Source organism: Penicillium hispanicum (assembly GCF_028827665.1).
Source record: "Penicillium hispanicum strain IBT 35686 chromosome Unknown utg000002l_segment0_segment0, whole genome shotgun sequence".
Classification (NCBI taxonomy): Eukaryota; Fungi; Ascomycota; class Eurotiomycetes; order Eurotiales; family Aspergillaceae; genus Penicillium; species Penicillium hispanicum.
The window spans coordinates 1,767,112-1,793,127 of NW_026623194.1; the positions used below are offsets into that span (position 1 = coordinate 1,767,112).

At 53.0% G+C, this 26,016-nt stretch overlaps 10 protein-coding genes across 10 annotated transcripts; 5 read left to right on the forward strand and 5 right to left on the reverse strand.

Annotated features, from left to right (window-relative positions):
- Positions 1-673: 673 nt before the first annotated feature.
- Positions 674-2,051, reverse strand: N7459_002367 (threonine aldolase GLY1; the record flags this gene model as incomplete). Its single annotated transcript, XM_056941552.1, has 4 exons — positions 674-783; positions 840-1,488; positions 1,534-1,793; positions 1,859-2,051. The coding sequence occupies 4 exons, from the start codon at positions 2,049-2,051 to the stop codon at positions 674-676; spliced, it is 1,212 nt and encodes a 403-aa protein (XP_056803407.1).
- Positions 2,052-2,485: 434 nt separating this feature from the next.
- Positions 2,486-4,202, forward strand: N7459_002368 (uncharacterized protein; the record flags this gene model as incomplete). Its single annotated transcript, XM_056941553.1, has 2 exons — positions 2,486-2,766; positions 2,825-4,202. 2 exons carry the CDS (start codon positions 2,486-2,488, stop codon positions 4,200-4,202), a joined length of 1,659 nt encoding a protein of 552 aa, XP_056803408.1.
- Positions 4,203-5,604: 1,402 nt separating this feature from the next.
- N7459_002369 (uncharacterized protein) lies at positions 5,605-6,483 on the forward strand (the record flags this gene model as incomplete). Its single annotated transcript, XM_056941554.1, has 2 exons — positions 5,605-5,614; positions 5,918-6,483. The coding sequence occupies 2 exons, from the start codon at positions 5,605-5,607 to the stop codon at positions 6,481-6,483; spliced, it is 576 nt and encodes a 191-aa protein (XP_056803409.1).
- Positions 6,484-7,174: 691 nt separating this feature from the next.
- On the forward strand, positions 7,175-7,597 carry N7459_002370 (ankyrin repeat domain-containing protein; the record flags this gene model as incomplete). Its single annotated transcript, XM_056941555.1, has 1 exon — positions 7,175-7,597. The coding sequence occupies one exon, from the start codon at positions 7,175-7,177 to the stop codon at positions 7,595-7,597; it is 423 nt and encodes a 140-aa protein (XP_056803410.1).
- A 626-nt stretch (positions 7,598-8,223) lies between these two features.
- N7459_002371 (uncharacterized protein) lies at positions 8,224-9,594 on the reverse strand (the record flags this gene model as incomplete). The annotated part of the gene is made up of 1 exon (XM_056941556.1): positions 8,224-9,594. The coding sequence occupies one exon, from the start codon at positions 9,592-9,594 to the stop codon at positions 8,224-8,226; it is 1,371 nt and encodes a 456-aa protein (XP_056803411.1).
- A 714-nt stretch (positions 9,595-10,308) lies between these two features.
- Positions 10,309-12,444, reverse strand: N7459_002372 (RNA exonuclease; the record flags this gene model as incomplete). The annotated part of the gene is made up of 1 exon (XM_056941557.1): positions 10,309-12,444. The coding sequence occupies one exon, from the start codon at positions 12,442-12,444 to the stop codon at positions 10,309-10,311; it is 2,136 nt and encodes a 711-aa protein (XP_056803412.1).
- A 454-nt stretch (positions 12,445-12,898) lies between these two features.
- On the forward strand, positions 12,899-13,825 carry N7459_002373 (PICOT family protein; the record flags this gene model as incomplete). The annotated part of the gene is made up of 2 exons (XM_056941558.1): positions 12,899-13,696; positions 13,754-13,825. 2 exons carry the CDS (start codon positions 12,899-12,901, stop codon positions 13,823-13,825), a joined length of 870 nt encoding a protein of 289 aa, XP_056803413.1.
- A 337-nt stretch (positions 13,826-14,162) lies between these two features.
- On the reverse strand, positions 14,163-15,782 carry N7459_002374 (putative Gamma-butyrobetaine hydroxylase subfamily; the record flags this gene model as incomplete). The annotated part of the gene is made up of 1 exon (XM_056941559.1): positions 14,163-15,782. One exon carries the CDS (start codon positions 15,780-15,782, stop codon positions 14,163-14,165), a length of 1,620 nt encoding a protein of 539 aa, XP_056803414.1.
- A 1,376-nt stretch (positions 15,783-17,158) lies between these two features.
- Positions 17,159-23,577, forward strand: N7459_002375 (thiamine transporter TPC1; the record flags this gene model as incomplete). The annotated part of the gene is made up of 14 exons (XM_056941560.1): positions 17,159-17,959; positions 18,013-18,298; positions 18,357-18,590; positions 18,644-19,371; positions 19,434-19,596; positions 19,648-19,995; positions 20,066-20,189; positions 20,302-20,373; positions 20,433-20,483; positions 20,532-20,596; positions 20,646-21,270; positions 21,326-21,784; positions 21,863-22,113; positions 22,538-23,577. The coding sequence occupies 14 exons, from the start codon at positions 17,159-17,161 to the stop codon at positions 23,575-23,577; spliced, it is 5,247 nt and encodes a 1,748-aa protein (XP_056803415.1).
- Positions 23,578-23,911: 334 nt separating this feature from the next.
- N7459_002376 (tubulin alpha chain) lies at positions 23,912-25,914 on the reverse strand (the record flags this gene model as incomplete). Its single annotated transcript, XM_056941561.1, has 6 exons — positions 23,912-24,375; positions 24,436-24,939; positions 24,998-25,069; positions 25,123-25,210; positions 25,273-25,426; positions 25,496-25,914. The coding sequence occupies 6 exons, from the start codon at positions 25,912-25,914 to the stop codon at positions 23,912-23,914; spliced, it is 1,701 nt and encodes a 566-aa protein (XP_056803416.1).
- Positions 25,915-26,016: the final 102 nt, after the last annotated feature.

Here is a 26,016-nt window from a genome sequence, read left to right on the forward strand (position 1 = left end):
TGGTCAACCGGCCCTGACCGTCACCGGGAGAGCGTGCACAAAAGGAGACCCCAAAGAGGATATGAGCACCAATTTTAAGGGGAAATAGACGTGCACTGGGTCTGGCTCGTGGGTATTGACGTTGGTGGAGGATGTTTGGGCGCAGCGGCGGATAATATGGATCTATGCGGCGACGTGGATCATTGGAAGCGGCGTGTACAACAGAGGTATCTGATATCCGCCAGGCTCGAAGGATTCGAGGGGTATCTCTGTAACGGAGGCGCAGGCAAAGTCAGCAACGAGGTTCATAGATACTCATCGAGGTCCGTTGTTCATGCTCAATTTGTCATGGCAATCAACTCACACAGCTGGCTAAGGCCCTTTTAGTCCGTCCACAGACAGCCGGATTGGAGTAGTGGACAGACCGGAAGGGGGAAGCCGGGACAGAAACTGCAGTCCTGGGAGGGTCGTCGTCCGAGAAACAAAAGCGAAAGGGCGCAGCATCCACGATCGCGCACCGCCTCAGGCAACACTGCGGGTCCTGGTGCTGACACATCGGATGGGTAATATGATTGGCCGATCCCGAGTCTGCCTTCCCATGGACTCGATCGCAAATGGAGAATCCTATCTTATCTCAAGTGTATGTTGTTGTGCTTCGAAGCTCTATATAGTTTCCGTCTCTACACTCCAGCTGCTATTTGCTGCTACCATATGGCTTGCTCAGGTCCCGACTGCGTTGATATTCTCCCTTGATCGCGGTTTCCAATACCTGTTCGAGACGGGCGATCGCCTCGTCCGAAACCTCTGTGATAGGTCAGAAATCTTGAGTCATCGCTGCGACAGATGGCACAGTCACTTACGATAATGCACGACCAAGCGCCCTCCAGATAATTTCAGCCCTTTCTCCTCGCCAATCACGGCAAGGTCATTGGGCCCCACCCCAGACGCCTCTAGATCCAACCAGACCATGTTGGTGTGGACGGGGTACTGCAGCTTGCCTCCGCGACTGGTCCACAGGTCGGCAACCCGCTTGGCCTTTGCATGAGTGGCTGCCAGCTTGCCGGTCCGGCCATGACCGTCAGTCCCGAAAGTCTCATCGAGGGCGATCCAGGCCGGAGCAGCGAAAAGTCCAGTCTGGCGGGCACCGCCGCCGATGGACTTGCGAAACCAACGAGCCTTTTTGATGAAGGACTCGGAACCAACGATAATACTTCCAATCGGTGCTCCCAGACCCTTTGAAAAGCAGAGACTCACGCTGTCAACCAAACTAGTGAAGTCGGTCAGGCTGCCAGCGCCAGACGCGACAGCTTCCCATAGTCTCGCGCCGTCTAAATGAACCTTGATGTCGTTGGCATGTGACCATTCAGTGATACGGCGAAGTTCGCTTAAGGGCATGACCATCCCATTGAGGGTGTTCTCCAGACTGATTAGTTTCGTTGGACAGTGATGGATGTCATCATCAAGAACGGCATGCTTCTGAATGTCTTCCAGGGTTAAGTGGATCCCATTCTGCGGCATAACAGTCTGTACGGTTGCCCCAGTCCAAGAACTTACACCCCCTGCCTCGTAGCAGATTATGTGAGACCGGCTGTCGCACAGGACGGCGTACGGAGGTTGAGCTAGATGCGAGCGGATGGCCACCTGGTTCCCCATCGTCCCCGACAGCACCAATAGTGCATCTTGGTGCTCAGTTCTCTTTGCGACATATTGTTGCAGATCATTTGTCAGAGGGTCCTCTTTGAAGACGTCGTCCAGCAAAGTCGTCCGGCTAATGGCATCGAGCATGGAGATAGTAGGCTTGGTCATAGTATCACCTGGATCCACGAGGAGTTCGTGAGTTAGTAACATTGAAGCCTTTCGGGGCTCCGGACCGTCGTACTTCGCAGATCGAATTCAGCGGCCCCGGCACCGTGCCAGTTGTTGGGTCCGCCGTTGACTGCCGCGGCTTGCGCCGTGGCTCTAGTTGCAAGGTGTGCCATGGCACCTTTACGGCCAGCAAAAGTTGTATAAAGGTATGGAATGCGCCTTGAAGCCGTAAGCGGGCGGAGGAAGTAGCGTAGCGAGCGATTCATGGGTTGCTTGTGGGCGCGAGTGTCGAGGCTCGGAGAGAAACCCGCGCGGGGAATATTCCAGCATGTGACTTGCATGCGGGGAACCATTGTTCACCGCCCTGGCAGATACATGGCTCTGTTATGCGAGCATAGAGAAATCAATCTACGTATGGCTGGGTCGTCAACTCACTGTGCTGTACCCATGTAGTATAGCTTGAAAATGTATTGGACTGTAGGTACATACCAACTTATCATCAGTACATAGCTATGTAGTGAGTTATGTAACCAACCTAGGTCCATCCACCAATGACATCACTCTCTGCAGGCGCCCCTTTCTCGCTCCCAATCTGGACTAGCGGCGAGGCCTGGACCGCTGATTCAGCGTCTTTTCGCGACTCGAAGCCGCACATTATTCCATCCTCGTCAACTAGCGCTCCTGCCAGCATCCCCGGAAAATGGAGCTCGCCAGCCTGACGCGGCCTGCAATACAATGCCAGTGCCTGCGCTGCTCCAGCTCGCTGGCAGTGCTGGAGAACGAGTGGGCGAGGTTGTCCAACTCCTACTCCATCGCGACCGCATGGCTCAGCGTCAACCTGCACCGCATTTCCATCTCCTCAGAACGAAAGCAGATTCCCCAGACGTCAGACATGGACCTTCTCCGAGGGCGCATTATCCAGGAGCTTTCATGTAAGCTGTGCCAGCAGAAGCTGGGGGTTTTGTGCACCCTAGATAATGGGTAAGTGGTGTGATTAGTTTCTGGCTGTCTGTTCCCCAATATGCTGATTGTGCCCTAGTCCAAATGTTTTATGGAAGATGTCCAAAGTGTCTTTTAGGGATGTCGTGACTATGCGCACGGCTGAACCCATCTATAACGACAGCTCTCTCGAACGACTAGGCCCGACTCCGAAAGAATCCCTGCGCCGAGACCCCAACTCCCCTGACGGTGCCTTGGTCCCCGCGAGCAACTCCGCCTTGGCTTTGTCAAACCCCTCCGTGCAACAGCAAATGCAACACCAAGGACGAAGTATCGATCAAATCTCGAATTCAGTGAATCACTTGCAGGATACAATGACCGACTTGAAGCTCTCGTTCAACGCCCTGCGTATCGAATTAAACGGCCCAAGCCGAAATATGGGACAGAATGGAGCCATTAACGGGCCGGGGTTTGATATGATTGCAACGGTACTCAAGGAGCTGAAATTGAAATCTGAGGAAATCGAGAAACTCAAGTTGGAAATCGAGACCTTGAAGTTCAAGAACCGCTTCATGGAGGAACGGAAACCAAACAACACAGGGCCTTCAATGGGTACAGACGGTGCACTGCCAGAGGTGAAGAGTCCGGATCTCCTGCAAGCGGGTCGGAAACGCGCTTGGCCCGATGCTTTTGCGAATGGACGATCCCAGCCTGCGACAGCTTCATTTGTCGAGGAGGATATGGTCGATGATCTGTCATTAGAAGACCTGCCGACATACTCAGTTCGTGTGCCAGCCAGGAACCCGCAGACTGTTGCGGACAGCACTGGAACAGAACATTCATCCCCAGCGTCTCCCCAGCTCCGCATCGAGGTCGGTGAACAGCCGAGCGAACTCACAACTAACGGCCAGAGGGACGCATCCAGCCAGCCGGCGCAGAGTCCAGCCAAGCGATTGCGGCTTACTCAACAGTCAGAGGAATGGCCTAAATCGGATACCAATCCGGCGAAAAAGCGACAGGGTAGACCCAGGAAGTCTTTAAGCCAGTCCGCAAAACCCAATCCACCCCAAAATACCGGCACCGCTGCGACCAATTCCGAGGATCCCACTGGATCGAATCCTCCTATCCAGGTCCCTATCTCTACCTCGAGTCCCACTGGTCCGCCTTCCCGGCGCGGTCGGCCTCGACGAAGCACGCGCTCCCAGTCCATGGGACCTTCAGAACTCCAAGGCCAGCCTGATTCTGGGAATTCAGAGCAGTCTACCCAGGAGGCCACGGAAAACACCGCAGCGAACTCCCAACAGAATGGCGGGGTGTCATCTAAGACCACGAACGGCGATCATGCCAATGGAACGAACGGCGTGGATTCGCCGGCTGCAGTGGAGGAGAAGCGCAAGGCCAAAGTTGCGGCGCGGGACGTCATGACTCGGATGGCTATGCAGCGTGAAGAAGCAATGGAAACAGATGAAGGCCGTTGAATTTGAATTGCGAATGCGATAGGTATGTGGCCGATGTGGGAATGTCGACGTGGATATGTGTACGATATCGAGGAGTTGAGTTGGTCATCGCCCTCCCAGTTGAGCTGGTTGCCGATGTCTGTAAATAGAGCGTGTGTATCCATAGAATTGGCAATTGGAATGCCTTTGTCCGATATACGAGGCGAGTCCCGAGCATAACCCGGTCCTGTATCTCTGTAACTCTTTTCCATCGAGTTGATAATTTGGGTCTGGTGCTGGGACATGGATATCCCAGGACGAAAAGCATCCAGCCACAGGGCCCTGTAGACGACAGGGTGTCCACAGTAGCGAAGACGATCCAAAAAAAAAAAAAAACCGAGAGCCTTTCGTTGCTCGTCTTCACCTCGCAGACAATCGCGGGATATGTGAACGTATAAGGTCCTGCAAGCAACCCATAAAAGATCCAGAAGACGTAGAGCGGCGCCAGGGTATCCGAAAATCCCCAGATCAAGAATACCGCGAGCACCGATGCTAAATTAACTATCATGACCGTGACGCTTCGATGTAGCTCGCCCCCAGACTGCGGGCATGGTCGGGAGATATATGGTCGCAAGGACGTAGCCCATCGCCTCGAGAATGTTGGCCGTCTCGTAAATCACAACGATCATGGTAGAGTCTTGTGCTATTAAGAATAGCACGGGATATTCTCTGGTTTCTTTGTATGTGCCCGCACAATATATAAAGGTATCCTGGCGTGAAACTTCGTCTTCCCAGCCAATATATGATATATCGCAGAGTTGTCTTGCTGACCGACAAAGACTGGTTTTCCAAGGTTGTGATATAAAGCCCCTCCACGCCATCACTTCTGCACCAACTCCCATCGAAACCTCTCCTCCATCTTCTCGCAGTCTGTCTTGTTTATTGCGCATTACGACACCAGGATCCAAAGCAGCAAAGATATATTATATTACCTCAATTTAGGCTGGGATACCAGCATTACAGCGCTGATAAGTTGGCGCTTCTTCACGTTGATTGGCCAGAGTTTGAACCCAGTATATATGAACATCTCCTCTGTGCCGGTGTCATCCTGACCCACGGGACTTGACGTGCCTTCGACGTGCGTTCGAGCAGGGCGCTATATCCTGCGATATTGACGTATGGTCGGGCTAGAATGAAAGAATTTCTGATGCCACCGTCCTTGCTGTCGATGTTATTCTGCGTGGCAGCATCATGGAGAAAGACGGACTATGGGCCCGATGAGCTTACGATCACGCCACTTATATATAGAGTGCTGTTGAATCAACTGGACATAGTCAAATTGCTCCTGCAGACCGCTGGTGTGAAGCCAACTGACTCGCGTCTTGTATTTAGGGTCTAGACGGAGACTTGAATACTCCATGTTGGGACTTGTTGTTGCTCAGCCATGTCTTTCAGTTCGTTGTTTCCTACCATATACAGGTTGCCTAACTGGCCTGTAGTAACCTTCACCTACCCAGGTACCTACCACAGCTTGACCTAACTATTCCATTTATGTAGATAACTGTGTAGGCACGATGGCACGGTGATCTGCCTAAACTACTTCTTGGGAATGACTCTGGGCCTAGACCTTTCCAACATTCATTCTTTCCTTCACTTTCTCCTCCCACACACTAGGTCTTCATCGTCCTCCAGCACTTGTTCCTTGATATCATTCTTTGGAAATCGTTTATCCAATCTCACCCACCGTCCTCTTCAAGCTATCGTCCCTAACAAGCTTTACCAGACCCCTCTGCTCATAGCCATTCTCAAAGGCTTCGACGGAATTGCACGGACTATGATTCAGAATCGTGACGTTGGCCTTGGCCAACCCGATCAGCTAGGGATGCCGCCTTTGACCCTCGCAGTCCATCACAAGCGGGACGACATTGTCAGACTGATGATTCAAGCCGGTGCATCTCCCCACGGCCCAGAAACCGGGGATCCCATTTTGGCAGCACTGTCGCAGCGAAACATGGCCCTGCTCACTGATCTTCTACATGCTCTTGCGTTCTACAAGGACCTCCTTCACTTTCCAACTGGGCAAATGCTGTGCACCGCCACCAGGTGCCAGGATACCGCGCTTTTCCGAGCGATCATCGAATTTGACACCACCGAAGTGAATTGGCATGACGGATCTGGACAGACTGCATTCTGCTGGGCCGCTACAGGCCGCCAGGATATGGTGAGAATGCTTCTTGCCACCCCCAACGAAGAGCATGAAATTACCTGGCACAATCTGAGTTTGCCGTTGGAAGACTACCGGGTAGAGTCACACCCCTCATGATCGCGACGAAATTTGGGCATAGTGAGGTCGTGAAATTGCTTACTTCCCTGGAAGGCATCGATATTCGACATGAGGACAATGAAGGAAACACGGCGCTCTTGATAGCTATATCTGATCAAAACTGGGATATCGTGAAAATGGGAAGACAAAATTGGAGAGAACCGAGAGACAGTAGAAAAAGCAAGAGTCACGACCTGTGACTTGGTTAGGTAGGAATAGAATGAAACTACATGCCGAAATGAACAAGTAGAAGATCTGACAGCAAGCGTCCATGTTTTACGCCCGCTTAACAAATCATCATAAGCTCATTGATGTGTACATGCCTCTCTCTCTCCTAGCTTCCCTCACAACTCTAAGCTCTTTTCTTCTTTCCCCCTCTTCCTCCTACCTCCCAAGGGATATCGATCGATCTATGTCAGTTATAGCTCTCCTCCGTGATCACTTATGTCTACTAACGGCGCTTTGAGCTATCGGATAAAGCGCATGCGGGAGATTTGCTGGTCCGCCATCGACAATATGCCATCTTCCGACCCACTGTCTTCCAGGCCTGCTACTCGTCACTCTCGATGCTCTCTTTTCCACCGATATAACTTGGACCCACTCCACGATTGGCGACACGGCAAGATCGTCCTATATATCGATATTATAAGAGGGACGCACTGGTCTGGATAAGCTCACTACCACGCCACTTATGCATGCAAAAGTGAAGTTGCTCTTGAAGACCCCGGGAATCCAAGTCAACTGGATCGACCGGTTGAACAGAACTCCTCTGTTCATGTCTATACTCGAGGGTTTTGATGAAGCGGCTGAAATTCTGATCAAGGATCCCCATGTGAGCCTGGAAATGCTAGACCACTTGGGGATGACGCCACTGCAGCTTGTCATCGTTCACAGAAGGGCGAAAGTTGTCAACTTGATACTACAAGCTGGCGGCTTTCTTCACGGCCCAGTCGATGAAGATTCCATGAGCACAGCCCTCGCGGTCATCTCTGGGCACGGCTGCACCAAAAGAGAGATAAACCTTTGGCACGAGGATTATTTGGGTCGAAGGAACCGCAAACTGTTAGAAGTCCGGGACAAGAAAGAGGCGGACCATGATGAGATGGGTGAATGAGCTGATCAAGAATGACTTGGCTAAGGGAGAGGAATAGTAATGTCTAGCAAATAAAGACCACGGATCTTCACAAGCTCTTTGTCGACGTAAACGATATGCAGGACAAAAGGCAATATTATTCGGCCATCAGGTATTGCCCAGGTAGAACCCACATCTATCTTGAATTGGTATTTCCCTTGGCTGCGATGCAGTCATCGCCGTTGGTGATAGTGGCATCCTCAATGAGAAGCATATCGCTGTTCCATGGCTTTGACATAGAAAATAATTTAGCCCGAAAGCTGGATGCTCGATGCTACCATGGGTAGAGTCGCTGATCGTGGTCCATTAGCGTGGCGGGGGAATTGATTGTCCCAACATCATATTGATTTGATCTTGGTAGGCTGCCCAGGCGAGAGATAGAATGACGCCAGATTTCCGAACCGAGTGACTCTCTACAGCGGATTGTATTAGGATCTTTGTGTGACGACTGAGTGAGAATAAGATGACTGCCGGGGAAACATGAGTGTTGATGGTACCTATACTCCGAATGTTAAGCATAATTTGGCAGCCCTCGACTCCTAATAACCAGATGTTTTGATCCTTTGTACAATCAGTTGGTGCTAATAGTTTCTCAAATCCAGCTGCCCTCAATTTGGCACTACTACACTTTCCCATCCATCATTGCTGCTAGCATCGTCGCAATGACCGCCATCGGCTGGAGGTCGATGGTACCGCAGGCGAATCAGACAACTATCAGACAAGAAATCCACGCGAATCTGATCAATACGGCGGGATGGCGGGATCGTCTCTCCAAGCATGATCCCTTCCGATTCCACCTCAATTAATCGCTGTATCATGCCGGCGGCACCCAACGAGCTGAGAATGCCTTCCCGGCGCCGACAACTGCGTAATAAGTGCAGCACCTCCTGGCGCGTGTCCCAGTCCCGGCATTTTTGAGCGCATAGGAACAACGGCGGTATGATCATGAGCTTGGCGGTGAATTGGGGCGCTGGAAGGTCGGCGTCGAGGAAGATCTTCCCGAGTTCAACAATCCGTCTGAACTCCCAAATACACCCGTCATAGACCATTTCGCGCTGCGCGGGACTTTCGATGACCCTGATCTGGACCAACATGACTTCGGTCCACATCTCGATAACAGCCAGCGACTCGCGATGCCGTGGTGGGAGCTTGTCTTCATAGCGCCGCATGAAATCTCTCAAGTACCCCTTCCAAAGGTGCATTCTGTTTGGGACTGCGTCATCACTTTCATGGACTAGCTTGACCCGGGCCACCTCCTCCGCAAATGCCCCGGTGAGCTTCGTGCTTAATTCCGGGGGGCAGTTGGCCTGAATCACCCATCCAAGCATAGCAAGCAGGTCGCTTCCTCTCTGGTAAGCATCGATGAATTTGCAGATGGACTGGTTACTGGTGACTAGCTCCCCAAGGGACTTTTGCTTCCGGGTCACCCAATGCTCCGGATTCTCAAAGCTAACCTGATGTACATGCAAATCAGCAAACGCCCGCAGGAGAATGGGCCCGGAAGAGTTGCCATTGAAGCCCATCTGGTGCCATTTTTCGAGGAGCGTATAGCCCGAGTGCAAGTTGCAAAACGCGGCCTCTGTGTCCTGCTGGAACAGAGCTAGTGATACCAGGACAACGCAAGTGATCAGCGCGGTTTCTATACCGGCGGTTCGGGTTGTAAAGTCGGTCTTCTTCAGATCTTGCCGAAGAAAAGCCATGGCCTTGTTGCATTGCCGTAAGGCCAGCGCGTAGTGCGGGTCGAGATAGCTTCTCTCTGCCGCCATGCCAGGAGTCGCCTGCGCGAACTGCCAGTGCATCGCGCTGATGGCAATGACGGCATGTCGGACTGCCGGTTGGACTTGGGTGGCCTGGTGGACGAGTTGCTGCCAGAACTCGTTCGCCGCAAAGCCGGCGCATTCGGGAGAGGTGAACTTGCGAAATGAATCCAGATACCATCGCTCGCTCCGGGTCAGCTGGGTCTGGCTGGCGTCGACCATCGACGGTGAGACTCGGAGGGCATATTGACTCTGCTCTCGAAAGGCGCGCGTTCTTCGGTCGGGGCGATTCACGTAGCCCCTGCAGACTCGGCCAGTGTTGATGCAGTTCTGACAGGATGGGCGTGTCTCGTCACATTTCTTGCGCCGGTCTCTACGAGGCATCAGCACTTGCGGCTACAGGTGAATTGCCAGCTGGGCGAGTATCCTTACTTGCAGGTTTGACATCCCGTTCGTAGCTTGCTGTGGCCTATCCTGGTTCTGCGTTCCTTTGGCAGTTCAGAGATGACCGCCATGGTTGCATAGGCACCTTGACCGGAGCAGCGATGACGGATCTCAGGATCGTCCGAGCAGGCCGAGGGGAGCACCACGAATATACCGTCGTGTAAGGCAGACGTTGTCAGTATACAGAACCCCGATTATCGGCCAGGTCGATCGTTTTGACTTCAGCCCTGGCTAGCGGCTGGCCCCCAAATCCCACTGCGAACATCCTATCAGATACCAAGGACCCCCGTTTGGATCCGTGCAATTTTCTACTCCCTGCGGATCAGTATATGTACAATTCCATGTTTCCTGACCAAGTATCCACTAATTCCTCCCCCGGGGCCAGCTCGCAGCGCCCATCAAGGTGGGATCCAGAATTGATGCATAACTAACCCGGCGCTTTTGCTCTGTCCAATTTCAACCAAATCCAAAATATGTATATCCCATCCAAACCTACTTGACACACATGAATGCACACCCTGCACGAGCTCGTTCACACGCCTTCTTCAGCGCCTGCTCCTCAGTATCAGTCCACTTCACACTGAGCTCGTCCCACGGCTTTTTCGCGTGGAACTCGGCGCGGAATTGCTTGTGCATCTCCTGAAGACGATTTAGCTCCTGCGGGTCCCCGGTGCCAGAGTAAACCATGAACAAGGTGCACGGTGGCAAGGATTCGTAGATGCGAGAGATATCGGACGCCGTACGAGCGACAGTTTCCGCAAGTGTAATGCTATTACTCTGAACGGTTGATTTGATTTCCCCTTCGGGCCCCACGGCGGCAGAACGATTTTCGTTGTTCGCGTCTGGTAGACGATTCGCCCAGCCGCGGAAGCGCTCAAGGTTGCGAAGACGCGCCCATGTAACGTCCACTCCACCACCTGGGATCGCCGGGTTAGACTCGTCTCCATTGGTGACGGCTGCGATGCCCTTGACGACGTCGTCATCATTCGAGCATCCAATGGAGACGCTGGCCTGCGCTCCGAATCCGCGCTCAGGGTTACCCCAATCCACCACAGCACCTGTGCGCCCTTCCCCCGGCGTCGTGGTCTTTCCAGCCGGCGCAGATCTGGCCAGTCGGCGGAAGATGCTTTCATTTGAGGCATCACTTGTGCCCCAACGCTCGCCTTTTTCGCATTTCTGCTTCACGAGGTCAAGGACCGCGACGGCGTCTTCGACTGAGTCGTGGCCATGTGAGCTCTTTTGGATTTCTTTGCTCAGATATTTGGTTGACAGGAATTTGAGACTGTTCCTGAGCGGCGGTCCTCGTGCATGCGGATAGATCATGCTGGTATCGACAATAAAGGGGTGGGTCATTTTGAGTGCGCTGAGATCCGAATTGAGGGAATGTCCAACCAAAATCGTCCGGGGGGTGATCAGAGAGCGCAATCGAGTTTGAATATCAAATAGTGTCGTCGTCACCGGGTCGAGCATCTGCTGCGTGATGCCCGAGTATTGTGTGAGATAATTGATTACCGGACGTGCTGGCTTCACCAGTTCATCGACGACCACCTCGCCATCCCAGTTGACCATACTAATCCGTGCAAGCTCTTGTTCATTGTTGTCGTTCAGGCACATCTCGCAGTCGAGAGAAAGTATGTAGCGCCCCGCTGTCATGCTCCCCTTTTGAATCTCGGACTCGGGCACGTCGCCAGCCTCGAGGGAGGGGACGTCGGTATCGACCCACCCGTCCTCTGCAGATTGTCGGTTGCGACGACGGAATTCCGCATTTTCTGCCCTTTCCTCCTCTGTCGAGAACAAGGCCGGATGCAAAGGGTACTCGGCGTCGCGTAGCTCCTCCGCTGTGCTGATAAATTTCGTGATGGGCGTTCGTTGATTGGCAAAGCCTTTGTCGACACGAGGGGGTTGTGGGCCCTTGGACTTTGCCTTCGAATCCTTCGATTTGGGCAATGCGGACAACAGCATGGCCTGAAGCGGCGAGTGCAATTTATTATACTTCGTGTCTCCAGGGGCCTTGACAGGCCAGACAAGTGGAAACAGTTCGGCCAAGACGCGCAGGGGTTTGGGAAGCGCTTCAGCCCGAAGCGGACGAGGATTGAAGAGACGAGATCGGTCCTCAAGGGGCTTCCCCTGTTTCCATCGCTCAAAGTCGGCGGCCTTCTGGTCTACCGCGGATCGCTCTGCTTCCCCCGGCTGGCTGTGGTTTGTATTGTTCGCATCCGCTGCGACCGGCTCGAGTAGCACCGTGCCATCAAACATGCCAATCTCCAGCCCTGGTACCATCAAAACCACGGCCTTGCGCATGTGTCCCGAGTGCTTGACGGAAATCCATTGGGGCGCTATCCCATCCGCGAAGCAGTAGAGAAGGAGGTTCTGGAGGTGATAAAGGTGAATTTGGGACTGCAGTTTTCCATCCACAAATGTGAGCTCGGGGTACTTGGTCTTTTCGCCATCTACCCGCTTTCTCTTCGTGCTTGGCTGGGTGGTTCCGTCGGGGGTTGTTACTGAAGTGTCGGTGGGAGAGGTAGGCTGTAGATGAGGCAATATTTGCCCAACACCGAATCCATTGGCCCCATCATCATCTTCGCTGCCATCAACAGGTGCGCGCTTGCGCTTCTTCTGGCCCGGCATTCTGACTGCGAGAAATAAAAAATGCACTCGTCGGCAAAGAGTCGAGACCGGGACTGTCACGTGGTGATAGAGCTGTCCGCGATAAGCAATACAAACCGCAGGCGACAAGGCGGTAAAGGGCGACAAAATGGCAGATGAGCAGGCCATCACATGACCGTCAACAGCGCCAGGCAAAATTACCGGTATGTCAAGTACCGCCTGCCGTTGCCCGCGCCAGTCGATCTGATAACAGAACGATCGCCGGAAAATTCGCCCTCGTCACGCCATCCATCTCCGTCCGTCGCTATAGCCCACCTGACTCTTTTCTCCTTGCCTGCGAGAAAGTGATCACATTGATTAAATCTCTATCTATCACCGAGAACGTCCAATAGCGCAGGACTCGAGTCCCCTCCGTCCTCGCCCCCCTCCTCTCCCCTCCAGCTCCCTCCACTCTCGCCAGGCTGTATTCACAATCATGTCGGCCCTGACCGAAATCACCAGCGAGGCCGACTTCGCGTCGCACCTAAACTCACTTTCGCCCTCTGCACTGGTCGTCCTCTACTTCCACACGCCCTGGGCCGCGCCGTGCACCCAGATGCGCAGCGTTCTCTCCGCGCTCGCCTCGCAGTACCCCGCTACCGCCCCGCCGACCATCTCGTTTGTCAGCATCAATGCCGAGGAGCTGCCTGACATCTCCGAGGAATACGACGTCTCCGCCGTCCCATTCGTGGTGTGTCTGCGCAGCGGCGAGATACTCGAGTCCGTGAGCGGCAGCGATGCGATCAAGGTGCGCGATGCCATTGAGAGGCACGCCGGCCGCGGAAACGGCGTGGGCGCTCCCTCTGTCGACGGCGTCAGCCGCGCCCATATCCCCCCGGCTCTCTCTGCAGTTCCCCGTGAGGATGGCCCGGTGATGGCCACCCAGGCTCCCGTTGCGGCGTCGGATGCTTCCACAGGCCCTGCGGCTCATGCCACTCCCGTTACGGCCGCCCCCGCCCTCACGCCCGAGCAGTCACGCGAGGCCCTCTTTGCCCGTCTCACAGAGCTCGTAAAGGCTGCCCCGGTCATGCTGTTCATGAAGGGCACTCCCAGCTCCCCGCAGTGCGGTTTCAGTCGACAGCTGGTGGGGATCCTACGCGAGCGCAGCATTAAGTACGGTTTCTTCAATATCTTGGCGGATGAGGATGTCCGACAAGGCCTAAAGGAGTTTGCCGACTGGCCCACCTTCCCGCAATTGTGGGTGAAGGGCGAACTGGTTGGTGGTTTGGATATTGTATGTTTCTCGTTTGATTTATGTTTACTACGTCTAGATGCTAATGGTTCCGCCCAGGTTCGTGAGGAGATCAACGGCGATCCGACATTCATGCAGGAGTTCGCCGTCAGCAAGCCCACGGCGGCTTAAGGAACTGGCCCTCGCATGATACCCATGGGTTGATTGGCCTGGGACAGGACACTAAAACATGATGATATACGTTTTTCCTTAATGAAAAGACATATTTTACACCATCTCTCGGTGTGATCATCCACACCTGTAGATTGTGCTCACGATTCTGCGAGACGATGAGCATCAGCTGCTCAGGTTTCCAGCGTGCACGGCACGCTCTGGATTTTAACTAGAGACATCTATGACGCAAGACGCTAGCCGCACTTTGAAAGAACACGCCATGAGACTTCTAGTATTTCTACGTGACCATTCGGGCAATATTCAATACGGGAACAGACAGAGGCGACTGGTTGGCCTAGTTGTCCTTTTTCACCCCTGGCAGCTCATGCCGCAAGGCTTGCTCAGGTTTTTTGTCCTGCTCAAACTCTTCCATGTCCTCGGGCGGTATTGACCATTCAGTGTCCTCGCTTTCCCCGGTCCTCCCAATGACTTCTGCTTCCGAGGGCTGAAAAGCAGGCGTATCATGTTGAGCCAGCTGTTTTTTCGTGCTATGCTGCGTTCTTTGAGCGACATAAATGCGAGATCTCACCGCATCTTCGTCGACGTAGGCACCAGCAAGCCACCGCGAGCCGGAGGTGGTGTCAAATTCCCGACGCGCGTGGGCAATTCGTCGATTCGCAAAGATCACACATTGGCCGGGATCCAACTTGAGTTGGAACACGGCATCTTTGCTTTGGAGCAGCGCGGCGAAGAGGCGTAACGCGCTTTTGAACAATGGCAACTCCTCTCGCTCGGTTTCCCTCTCCCACTGACTGAGAGGCAGCGCGGCCTGGAAGGGCGGCGAGTAGTTTACATATCGAATGTGTTGTTCTTCATCCAGTTCAATCACGGGTCGGGTGTTATAGTAGACGTGGTCCGAGTGAAAGTACTGATAAGCAAGATGGCGCCTGGTCAGGATTTCGAACTGTCTGGGATATTTGGTTCTCAAGATCGCGGCGGCGCGGAACGAGTCCGAAAACAGCGACTCGCCTCCCTTGCAAGAGTTCTCCAGGCAATGCAACAATTGATATCCCGGTGGCTCGTTCATGTACATGAGGTCCATATGAAACCCCAGAAACTGGTTTGTGTAGGCGACATTCTTGGCCCGGGGCACCGAGCGCACATCCCAGGTTGGCCCGTAGAAGGTGTTTCGCAATGGGCCCATGCGTGTTGCGATCTTCTCCACCTCTCCGCGTGAATCGGGAATATCCTTAATGAATATGAAGCCCAGGAGGGAAATTGCGCGTAGGGCCTTTGCGAATTCTTCATCGTTGTTCATATAGTCCTTGTACGAAACCCAATGCTGTGACAGCTCCATCTGCCGGCGGCTGAGATAGCGGGGTTTTGTATTTGAGTTGAGGAAACCGCGATTCAGGATTGACCTTTTCAGTTGCTTGACCGTCCACCTCGAGGTGTGACCTTCGGGGTGTCCGGGTATATCATTGGCCCATACAATCTCCAGCTCTTTCCCATCCCATCTAATGTGCTGTGGGCGGACCGTATCAGGGATGTCACTGGTACGGAAGGACCGCTGCCTCGAGTGAGGATCCACGCATAGTCGGCATTTGCACATATCACGAAGGACGAAGTACGGAAAAGACCTTTGCGAGAGCTCCGGGCTCTCCAATGACAGCCTGTCCCAGCCGGCATGAAGGATTCCTGGCCGTACGACCTTCACAGTGAATCGGGGTTGCCGCAGTCCGCTGGACGGTCCCCGACCATTTTGATCCTGGGGCTGGTATTTTGCGTGGCCCTTCCGTCCCGACGCTTCATCTATCTCTTGGGCTGCATCGAAGATGGTCGCTTTCCCGAGCAGACCGTACATCAAAGAGTCCTCGGCTGTGAGCCGGCTCGCGGCGGTTGTAAACCCACGCGGGACTGGCCCAGCCAGACCTCGCGTGAGATGGCGAAGCAAGGTAGGTGGATTGGGGCGCATTAGTGAGGGTAAAGACAAGGGGGAGCGCTGAGATGGAAAGCGCGACCCCGGATTGCACTGGATGAGTGACCGGGGGGCGCTATTCCCCTTTTGGATGTGCCGAGGTCCACGGGTAATGTCGGCTGAGTCAAGCCTGGGGGCCTCAGGCAACCTTAAGACCTGGGGAATCAATCCGTCTGTCGCTGCATGATTCTGTACACTCCTCGACAGCGGCTTTGGCGACGATGATCAATTAATTTACTACTGCTACCCTGTGTTGATTGCTGATTGTCAGTCATTCTAGTCGCAGCCTGTGCAGGGAACCTACACGAGGGCTCTGAATGGCATTACGTGGGATTTCTCGTGAAAACCCCAAGGACGAGGGAGAGACAAAACGCGAAGCTAAGTGAAGGGAATCATGCTTCGTACTGCCAGAATATAAATTTATGATCACCAAGTACTTTACCGTCGCACTCGTCTCAGATATGCGATGGGCTGAGACCACCAACATTTCGGCCCCGAGCATCGCAGTAATACTCAGCTATCCACAGGGTGCTGGTTTGCAAACCTCAGACCTCCATAACAATCTCCTAGAGCATGTTGATATTACATACCAAAATCCACGTTATTACCGTGGCCATTGAGCCCAATCACTATGAATCTAAGATTCGGCCGACGCGATTCCTGGGCATCAGCGTTTCATTGTTTTCTCCATCGAACTTCGGACCCCATCCCCCCTGAGCCCCTGGAAGACATGCGACGATTCCCGTGGGTTATAATGGGCTTCGTGCTGATGAATTAGGATGAATCACTCATAGAAAAAGCAACAGTGGAATGCATGCATTGGCCGAAACTATACATTATCTGATCCGACTCTGCGTCCAATCGGAATAATTCAACCACTCCATTTGCAGCTCCAGTACGAAATTCCGTATCTCCGAGCGGAGACGTTTAGAGCGCCCCCGGGGCCAAGATTAACTTCATCCTAGCACTGCTCTCGGAGCTCAACGAACCTATTCGAAGGTTGGTCGTCGATCCCTTGGACGTCTTCCCACGTGGATCCAGGGATATAGCAGTCTATGAGGAACCAGACTCACAGTACCAGATGGAACATATCTTCCAGGGCGCGTTCCGCCCCTTGAGCCTCGCCGCTAAGCATCGTCGCGTTGGATGCCCGGCAGGCAGCGATGATCAGTTTGGACCACGAGTGGACAGTGACTGCCGAGCCTTTGACTTCACGCTTCTCTTTGAAGATGCGTTTTTGTTTTGCTACCAGCAGCAATATTCCTGTTGTTGTTGCCCTCGCGCTGGCGACAGCTGCAACGCCAGGAAGTCAAGTTGGTTTCGTACCGGTTAGCCGTGCAGAAATTGGTACGATCCCATCCCCTAGATAAGATATGGCGACAAGGGTGGATATTGATTCCCTCCAGCTGGCTCTGGCTGTATTGCTCTCGCTTTATACTGTATACGCGGCCGTCCAGGCCCAGTCTGCGGCTCTGCATACTCGGCTGTCGCTTCCCGCCGCAGTCATCAACATTGTCGCAATTCTCGCGGCAACATGGACATCCCTTTTGGAGGACCAGCGGTCCATCACGTCCTCCTACATTCTGGTGCTCTATTTTTCATTGACCAGTCTTCTTGCACTGCCCCGGCTTCGATCGCTATGGTTAATGACACCACAAGAGGGCATCACTGTATGCCGTGGGCTTTGGACTGCACTGTTCATCGTCACCCTGTTGGTTCTTCTCACCCAGTCGGCGAGCAAGCTCACCTCCCTGCAGCCGAAGTACCAGCTGCTGAATAAGGAGGAGCTGAGCGGTTTCTGGGGCCGCACGTTCTATGTATACCTCCTGCCACTGCTCAAGACGGGCAATTCCAAAATTCTTGCGATACACGATCTGCCCGAAGTCGATGCAAACCTCCGGAGGGTGAATGCGGGAGAGAGGTTGCGGCGAGCATTTGCAGCAACGAATTCCCTGGGGAATCACAGGTTGCTCAGATCTGCTGTGGCGGCTAACAAGTCCATCTTCTTGTGGGCGATCCCGGCGCGGCTGTCACTCACTGCGTTTGGCTTTTCACAGCCATTCCTGATTTCGAAAACCATCAACTTTATGGATGAATCTTCCATCCCCCTGAATGACAAGTCCTATGGACCAGCAACTGTGGGAGCTTATGCGCTCGTGTATATGGGAATTGCGGTAAGCATGAAGACAAGATCGCCTCTGCACGCTGGCGTGGTTTTAATAGAAAGGCACAGATCTCTACCGCAGTATATTGGCGACAGACGAATCGTTTCATTGCTGCCGTGCGAGCCGGCCTGATCTCAATGACATATGAGCAGACCTTGGGTCTTCAGCCTGATGAACTCAAGGACTCTGCTGCCATTACACTGATGGGAACGGATGTTGAACGTATCACAACTGACCTAATGAATGTTCATGAACTTTGGGCATCATTGCTTGAAGTAGGCATTGCATTGTGGTTGTTGGGACGCCAGGTCGGTGCTGCATGCGTGATACCACTTGTGATCACAATATGTATGAGGCTTCACGCATAGTATCTAATTCGCGTAAAACTGACTCCGCCATGTCATAGTCTCCATCGGAATCATGGTGCCAATTTCAACTCGGTCGGGTCAGGCTCAACAGCAGTGGATCAAGCGGATCCAGAGGCGCCTGGCGATAACTTCAAGCATGGTTGGGGATATCAAAGCTTTGCAAATGCTCGGCCTATCAAATGTCATGTCGACGATTGTCACGAAGCTTCGGGACCTCGAAGTGGACACTTCTCTACGATATCGGAAATTGGTCCTTTGGCAAGTCGTCATATGTTAGTGAGGTGATCTATCAACGCAAGTTTTCCTTGCTCACAATAACTCCTAGCATATATCCCTATGTCAATGGCACCTTTCGCGACACTGGCCATCTATGCTGCCATCGCTGTCTCGAAGAATGACGGCTCCCTACTTTCCGCAAAGGCCTTTACATCTCTGGCCCTCATCTCGTTGCGGACATCCCCGATTCTAAAATTTTGTCAGGCAATGCCAAACTTCCTGCAGGCCCTGGCCTGCTTCAACAGGATAGAAGAATATTGTGACAAGAATTCTGATCAGGAGATCTCACTTCTTCAGGCTGAATCCACATCTAGCTCCAGCGTGGCAGACATGGAGTTGCGACGAAATTGGACTGCTCCGTCGTCTGCACAACCCTTGATCTCGCTCCAGGGTGCTGCAATCTCCAGGCCATTCTCCTCAGAACCGCTTCTGAAGGATCTCAATCTCGATATCGGTCGTGGCGTTACTGCTGTGATTGGAGCTGTTGGCAGTGGGAAAACCACTTTTATAGAGGCTATACTAGGGCGGCATGTTTTGAAAGGCAGTCCGGATCCTGTTCCCTTGTTCCGCGCTGCGTATGCGCCACAAACACCATGGATAATGAACACGACAATCCGCGAAAATATCATCGGTGCAGCGGAGTTTGATAAGAAGTGGTATGACTACGTGATCACCGCTTGTGGACTAGAAGATGACTTAAAGAATCTTTCGGGTGGAGATCAACGACTAGCAGGGAGTAAAGGCGCGTCACTTAGTGGTGGTCAGAAGCAACGCATCGTGAGTCTACTTACTCGAGTTTATCTCTATGTCACTATTCCTGACGTCCTTGATGCCTTCAGGCCTTGGCTCGAGCTGTCTACTCCAAGCTCAATGTTCTCGTTCTCGACAGTCCGTTTAGTGGACTCGACTCGGAGGTTTCGGTGACTATCTCCCGCCATCTTTTCGGGAAAAATGGTCATTTCAAGCAAGCTGGGAGATCAGTTATACTCGTCACAAACAATTGTGAGAAACTCATTCGACCCCCTGTATGCTGTATATACTGATACTAGACAGATCAAATACTCTCGCATGCAGATGAAATCCTTGTTTTAGATGACGGTACAATCGCAGACCGAGGCTCGTATCAACAGATTTCCGCACGCATGCCGCATATTTTCAGTGAAATGGGAATCGACGCGGATGATGGTCAAACGGAGCCCAAGCCAAAATCCCAGCCGATGGTTCTTGAAGCTCCCGTTGACAATATTAGTGGCGTTGAAAAAACATCGGAAGAAAAAGATCTCCTTCGGCAGACTAGTTCCTGGGCTGTGTATTCCTACTATACCAAAGCTGGTGGATTGGCCCTCTTTACGCTTTCCATGATCGCAATGTTTACGCAGTGCTTCGCGTCAAGCTTTTCAAGTGGGTTGACTTCTTAACTGACTCTAAATGTCCCTTGTCTATTCTGACCATGTATGACTTGTACTTGCAGTTGTGTGGGTTCAATGGTGGGTTGATGCAAATGCAGAACATCCAAATCAACAGCTAGGCCTATATATTGGCATCTACGGCCTGCTGATTACAACCTCGATACTTGGGCTTACGTTGTCTTCTGGGTAAGTTGAAAATCCGATCCAACCAAGGTCAATCATGCTCCATTTGTTTTCCATGAGACAAGTCAAAATGCAACAGTGGAGGAACAGACCAAAGTGCTCACTATTAGAACAGGCTCTACACCTCAACAATTATGACTCGAATTTCGCTACGGCTACATGCGGACCTTCTCGAGGCTGTTCTGAGGTACGTAAACTGAATTAATTCCAATGGAGGCGGATTTACAGATAATTAATTTCCTCCAGGGCGCCATTCGCTTTCTTCCAGACCGTTGACATAGGATCCATCACCAACCGGTAATGTAGCCTCTTCTCCATCTTTGAAGTCTGACTGACTCCTCCCAGGTTCAGCCAAGATCTGGAGCTGATTGATCTTATGCTTACTGTGTACTTGCTGAACTTTGTGGATGGTATGAAACCCCGATACCTTTTGGTAGGTAGAAAACTAATAGCACAAAGCGACTGGGAGCCTTGCCGTTAAGCTCGTCATCATTTGCATTGCTGGCAAGTATCTTGCCGCGTCTGTTCCTGTTGTTGCCGTCGTCATCTACTTGATCCAGTCCTTCTACCTCCGCACGTCTCGCCAAGTTCGACTCCTCGATATCGAGGCCAAGGCACCACTCTACACACATTTCCTCGAAGCAATCGATGGGGTTGCAAGTATCCGCGCTTTTGGATGGCAGTCTCAATTTCGTGATATGTGCGAAAAGCGACTCAATGAAAGCCAAAAGCCATTCTACATGCTTTGGAGCGTTCAACAGTGGCTCCAGCTTGTTGTCAATCTCCTGGTCGGTGCGGTAGCTGTAGTCTTGGTTGCAGTGGTGACGGGCTTGAAATCGCAGTTCAACGCCGCAACTGTCGGTGTTGCACTGAACTTGCTTCTATCGTTCAATGAGAATTTGACACGGGCCATCAAAATGTGGACAATGGTAGAGATGAGCATTGGCGCTGTCGCCCGTATCCAGGGCTTTTCAGAAGATACTCCCACGGAAGAGGAGAAAGCCATGGGCCTTCTGGATTCGTCGCGGAGAGATTGGCTTCGTGATGGCTCTATTGAATTTGAAAATATGAGCGCCGGATACAGGTGAGTAACTAATGGAAGCTGCATTGCGTTCTTTTTGTTGCTGATTTTCAAATAGCACTTCGGCAACCTCGATTCTCAAGAACCTCTCCCTCTCGATACGCTCCGGCGAGAAGGTCGCTGTCTGCGGACCTTCTGGGAGTGGTAAAACGTCCTTTATCATGGCCATACTTCGCATGATGGACGTACGAGAAGGCCGAATCAGCGTCTCCAGCACTGATGTCGCGACCGTTCCGCGCTCACTCCTCCGCAGCACTATTAATGTCATTCCCCAGGAACCATTTCTCTTTCCTGGTTCTGTTCGCTTCAACATCGACCCGCAGGGACTGGCTTCGAGGCAAAGAATCGAAGAAGCCTTGAAGAAAGTTCGTATGTGGGAGCACGTCGAAGCCAATGGGGGTCTGGATGAAGAGCTGGATATTGGACAGTGCTCGCACGGACAGAAACAACTTCTTGAATTGGCACGACCGTTGTTGGTCCAAAGCCCGATCTTGATCATGGATGAGGCAACAAGCAGGTAAGTGCATGGAGATGCTTAGGACAAGCTCTAGGGATCGGTAGAACTCTTCTAACTAACATCTGTCTTTCTATCTAGTATGGACTGGGACACCGAATCGATAATGCAATCCGTCATCGATACAGAGTTTGCTGACAAGACTATCATTGCTGTCATCCATCGTTTCCGATACATTGATCGGTTTGATAGAGTCTTGCTCTTCAAACAGGGAATCTTGGCGGAAGATAATGCTCCAGCTACGTTGTTGGCGGCGGACTCGGAATTCAAGACTGTACCAGGCGTGGGAGAGAAAATAGGGGTTTTTGATGGGCGAGACAATGGAAACAGCTGTAGACCATATAACTGAGAGCGTAATTATAATAACGCTATTAATTGCCATAATACGAATGTAATAGATTATTTCCTCAGCCAAGTCAAGCACTGCTTCAAGTTGTATTACCTAGGTAGTGAACACATAGGTGACACAACATTTGTATCTTTCTCTCTCATAACTAGCTACTGCAAGCCAGTCAGAAGAAGACGGATATAACAGAATCGATTCTTTGATATCTATCAACCAACTCCGTTTCCATCACATCGGAGCTGATCACCATTCTCGGATCAGATGGGCGACACCTCAGGCCGCAATCGAGACTTACGTAAATCGGCTGGCGACGGATTCTCCATTCCATTCACCCCGTGGCGACAAAACAATAAACATCCCTAACAATCCAACCATCCACGCCATGGGTTCCTGCTCCTAACGCCTCCCAGACATGTCAGCCGGTGGCGAGCATCTCAAAGATGAGGGTACCAAGCGCCAAACCGTGTTGGCCGGCGGGATCGCCGGCCTGATCTCGCGCTTCTGCATTGCGCCGCTGGATGTGGTCAAGATCCGCCTACAGCTGCAGATCCACTCGCTGTCGGATCCGCCGTCGCACCGCACCGTGGTCGGGCCCGTGTATAAGGGCACGTTGTCGACCATGCGGGCGATTGCGCGACAGGAGGGTATTGCGGTATGTTGCGCGCGCGCCTTGCATCCCCGAATTGCCAGCGCCGGGATAGTAGCTGACTACGACCTTGATGGGTGGCAGGGCCTATGGAAAGGCAACATCCCCGCGGAATTGATGTATGTCTGCTACGGCGCCCTCCAGTTCACCGCGTACCGCAGCACAACCCAAGCACTCGCCCAACTGGGTCCGTACCGGCTTCCTCCGTCCGCGGAATCGTTCGCCTCCGGTGCCGTTGCTGGCGGCATCGCCACGGCGTCGACATACCCGCTCGATCTGCTGCGCACGCGGTTCGCCGCACAGGGTCCCGAACGCATTTATCACTCCCTGCGGGCGTCGGTGGTGGACATTGCGCGGAACGAGGGCGTCGCGGGATTCTTCCGCGGGTGCTCGGCGTCTGTTGCGCAGATCGTGCCGTACATGGGCCTGTTCTTCACGACGTACGAGGCTCTCCGGCCGACGATGGCTCGGTGGGAATCCCTGCCATTTGGCACGGGCGATGCCGCTGCCGGCGTGGTGGCCAGCGTTATCGCGAAGACGGGCGTCTTCCCGCTGGATCTTGTGCGCAAACGCCTGCAAGTCCAAGGTCCTACTCGAACTCTCTATGTGCATCGCAATATTCCCGAGTATACGGGCGTCATTCAGACGACCGCGTTGATCTTGCGCACGCAGGGCGTGCGGGGGTTGTATCGTGGGCTGACGGTGAGCTTGTTCAAGGCGGCACCGGCGAGTGCTGTGACTATGTGGACCTACGAGCGGGCATTGAAGGTGATTCAAGAGATGGAAGTGGCAGCACTGGACTGAGTTGTTGCCCACACTTGCATTATTACCGGTCCTTTAAGACTCTGGCATGACATGGCGCGGGCGTTTTTAGGGAGTGGCTGGTTACAGGGTAATATCATTCGCACACTGGGAATACGGTTTAGATAAGATAAATGGTCATTGATTTTGAGTTCATCAAGAATAGCGTTGACGAGTCGTCAAACAAGTGAAGACAGAACAAAAACGCTGGGAGGGCTCGAACGGAAAGGGGGTTGTCGCAAAAGGCGCATATAGTCAGACAGAACGAAGAATCACCGGGATATGTGCCGAGCGGTTTCGGATCAAGGAGCCAGTCCGATCACGATCAGCGTCACGATCAGTATTCGGGCTCCAGCTCCTCTTCGATAGTGTCGCCCGCGACCTCCTCGTAGTCCTTCTCCAGAGCGGCCAGATCCTCCCGAGCCTCGGAGAACTCACCCTCCTCCATACCCTCGCCCACGTACCAGTGGACGAAAGCACGCTTAGAGTACATGAGGTCGAACTTGTGGTCGAGGCGGCTCCAGGCGTCGGCGATAGCAGTGGTATTGGAGAGCATGCTAACGGAGCGATCGACAGGAGCCAGTTCGCTACCAGGTGTCTGCACAGGCTTCTGGTAGTTGATTCCGATTTTGAAACCGGTTGGGCACCACTCGACCAGGTTAAAGGAGGCCTTGGCCTTAACAGCCGCCACAGCTTGGTTGCAGTCACGGGGCACCACATCACCGCGATACAGCAAAGCCACGGCCATGTACTTGCCGTTGCGAGGGTCGCAAACCACCATCTGGTTGTTAGGTTCGAAGCCTGAGGTAATGTTAACATCAAGACACTAATGGGAATCCCAACGGGTTAGGGGCCACATACACTGGAAGGTGAGGTCCTGCACCTTGAAGCTCTCGTGAGCGCTACGGTTGCTAGAAATGACCGGAGCGTACGAGATCAGAGGGTAGTGGATACGCGGGTATGGCACCAGGTTGGTCTGGAACTCGTTCAGGTCCACGTTGAGAGCGCCGTCGAAACGCAAGCTGGAGGTGATAGAGCTAACAACCTGGGCAATGAGACGGTTCAGGTGCTCGTAGCCAGGACGGGGGATTTCTAGGTTGCGCCGGCAGATATCGTAGACGGCCTCGTTGTCGACCAGGAATGTACAGTCCGAGTTCTCAATAGTGCTGTGGGTGGACAGGACGGCGTTGTAGGGCTCCACGACGGCAGTCGACACACGGGGAGACGGATAGACCGCGAACTCCAGCTTTGACTTCTTGCCATACTCGGCAGACAGACGCTCCAGTAGGAGAGCCCCGAAGCCAGAGCCAGTGCCACCACCGAAGGAGTGGAAAACCAGAAATCCCTGCAGGGAAGTGCAGTTATCTAAAAGAATCAAATCAGTCCACAAGCCGGCCATCAGACCGGGGCTTAGTGTGCATACCAGCCATGCGACGAATGCGGTCGAGCACCTCCTCCACAAGCTCCTTGCCGACAGTGTAGTGGCCACGAGCATCTATCATGCATTAGCTTTCCACCATCCCATGCTGGTTCCCGAGAAAAGCATACAGTTGTTGGCGGCATCCTCCTTACCGCTAATCAGCTGCTCTGGGTGGAACAGCTGGCGGTAGTCACCAGTGCGGATCTCATCGATGGGCTATGCGATATTTGCATCAGTATCTATACCGTGTAGGGTTGGCGTCTTATTGAGTGGCGTACCGACGGATCAAGATCGACGAAGAGCGAACGAGGAACGAATTTGCCACTGCTGGTTTCAGTGAAGAAGGTCTCATAGGAGCCGCTGTTGGTGACTTCGTCGGCTAGGTCCTTATCATAGAAGCCGTCAGCCTTGAGGCCGTGCTCGAGTAGGTACCTATGTTCGGGAGATCGGTGATGAGTCCATGTGCGAATAGTGTGGAGCAAGAAGCGGTCAAGAACTTACAGCTCCCAGGCGGCGTTACCAAGCTGAGTACCAGCCTGGCCGATATGAAGGTGGCAGATCTGGTCAATTGATATGTTAGTATAGAGTTTGCCATTGTTCGCGATGACAGCATTGAGCTCGTCGAACCGGGGAAGCGTCTTGTGTGGTTCCGGGGAGACGGGGGACCAGATGTAAACACAAGCTCGCGCAGCAACAGCATGGAGATGACACGTACCTCGCCTCGCATGATGATTGAGAGTAGCTTCAAGCAGAGAAAAGGGGACAGAAGCAGAATTAACCACAGGAAGAAGGTGAGGTGACGGAGGTGAGAGAGTGTGGGAGTGGGGATTCACCGCGGCCCCTGACTGGCGTGTTTCTTGCAAGTCAACAGGCAAGGAACTGGCGGTCACCGACTTGCGGGCGTCGGGCTGGAAGTGCATTATGCCCGGATTCTTTCTTCGCTATTGCAAAGACAAACATCCTTTTCCTGTTCTCGGATGGACTAGATGTCTTCTGTTAAATTTTCTATCTGTCCTGCATAC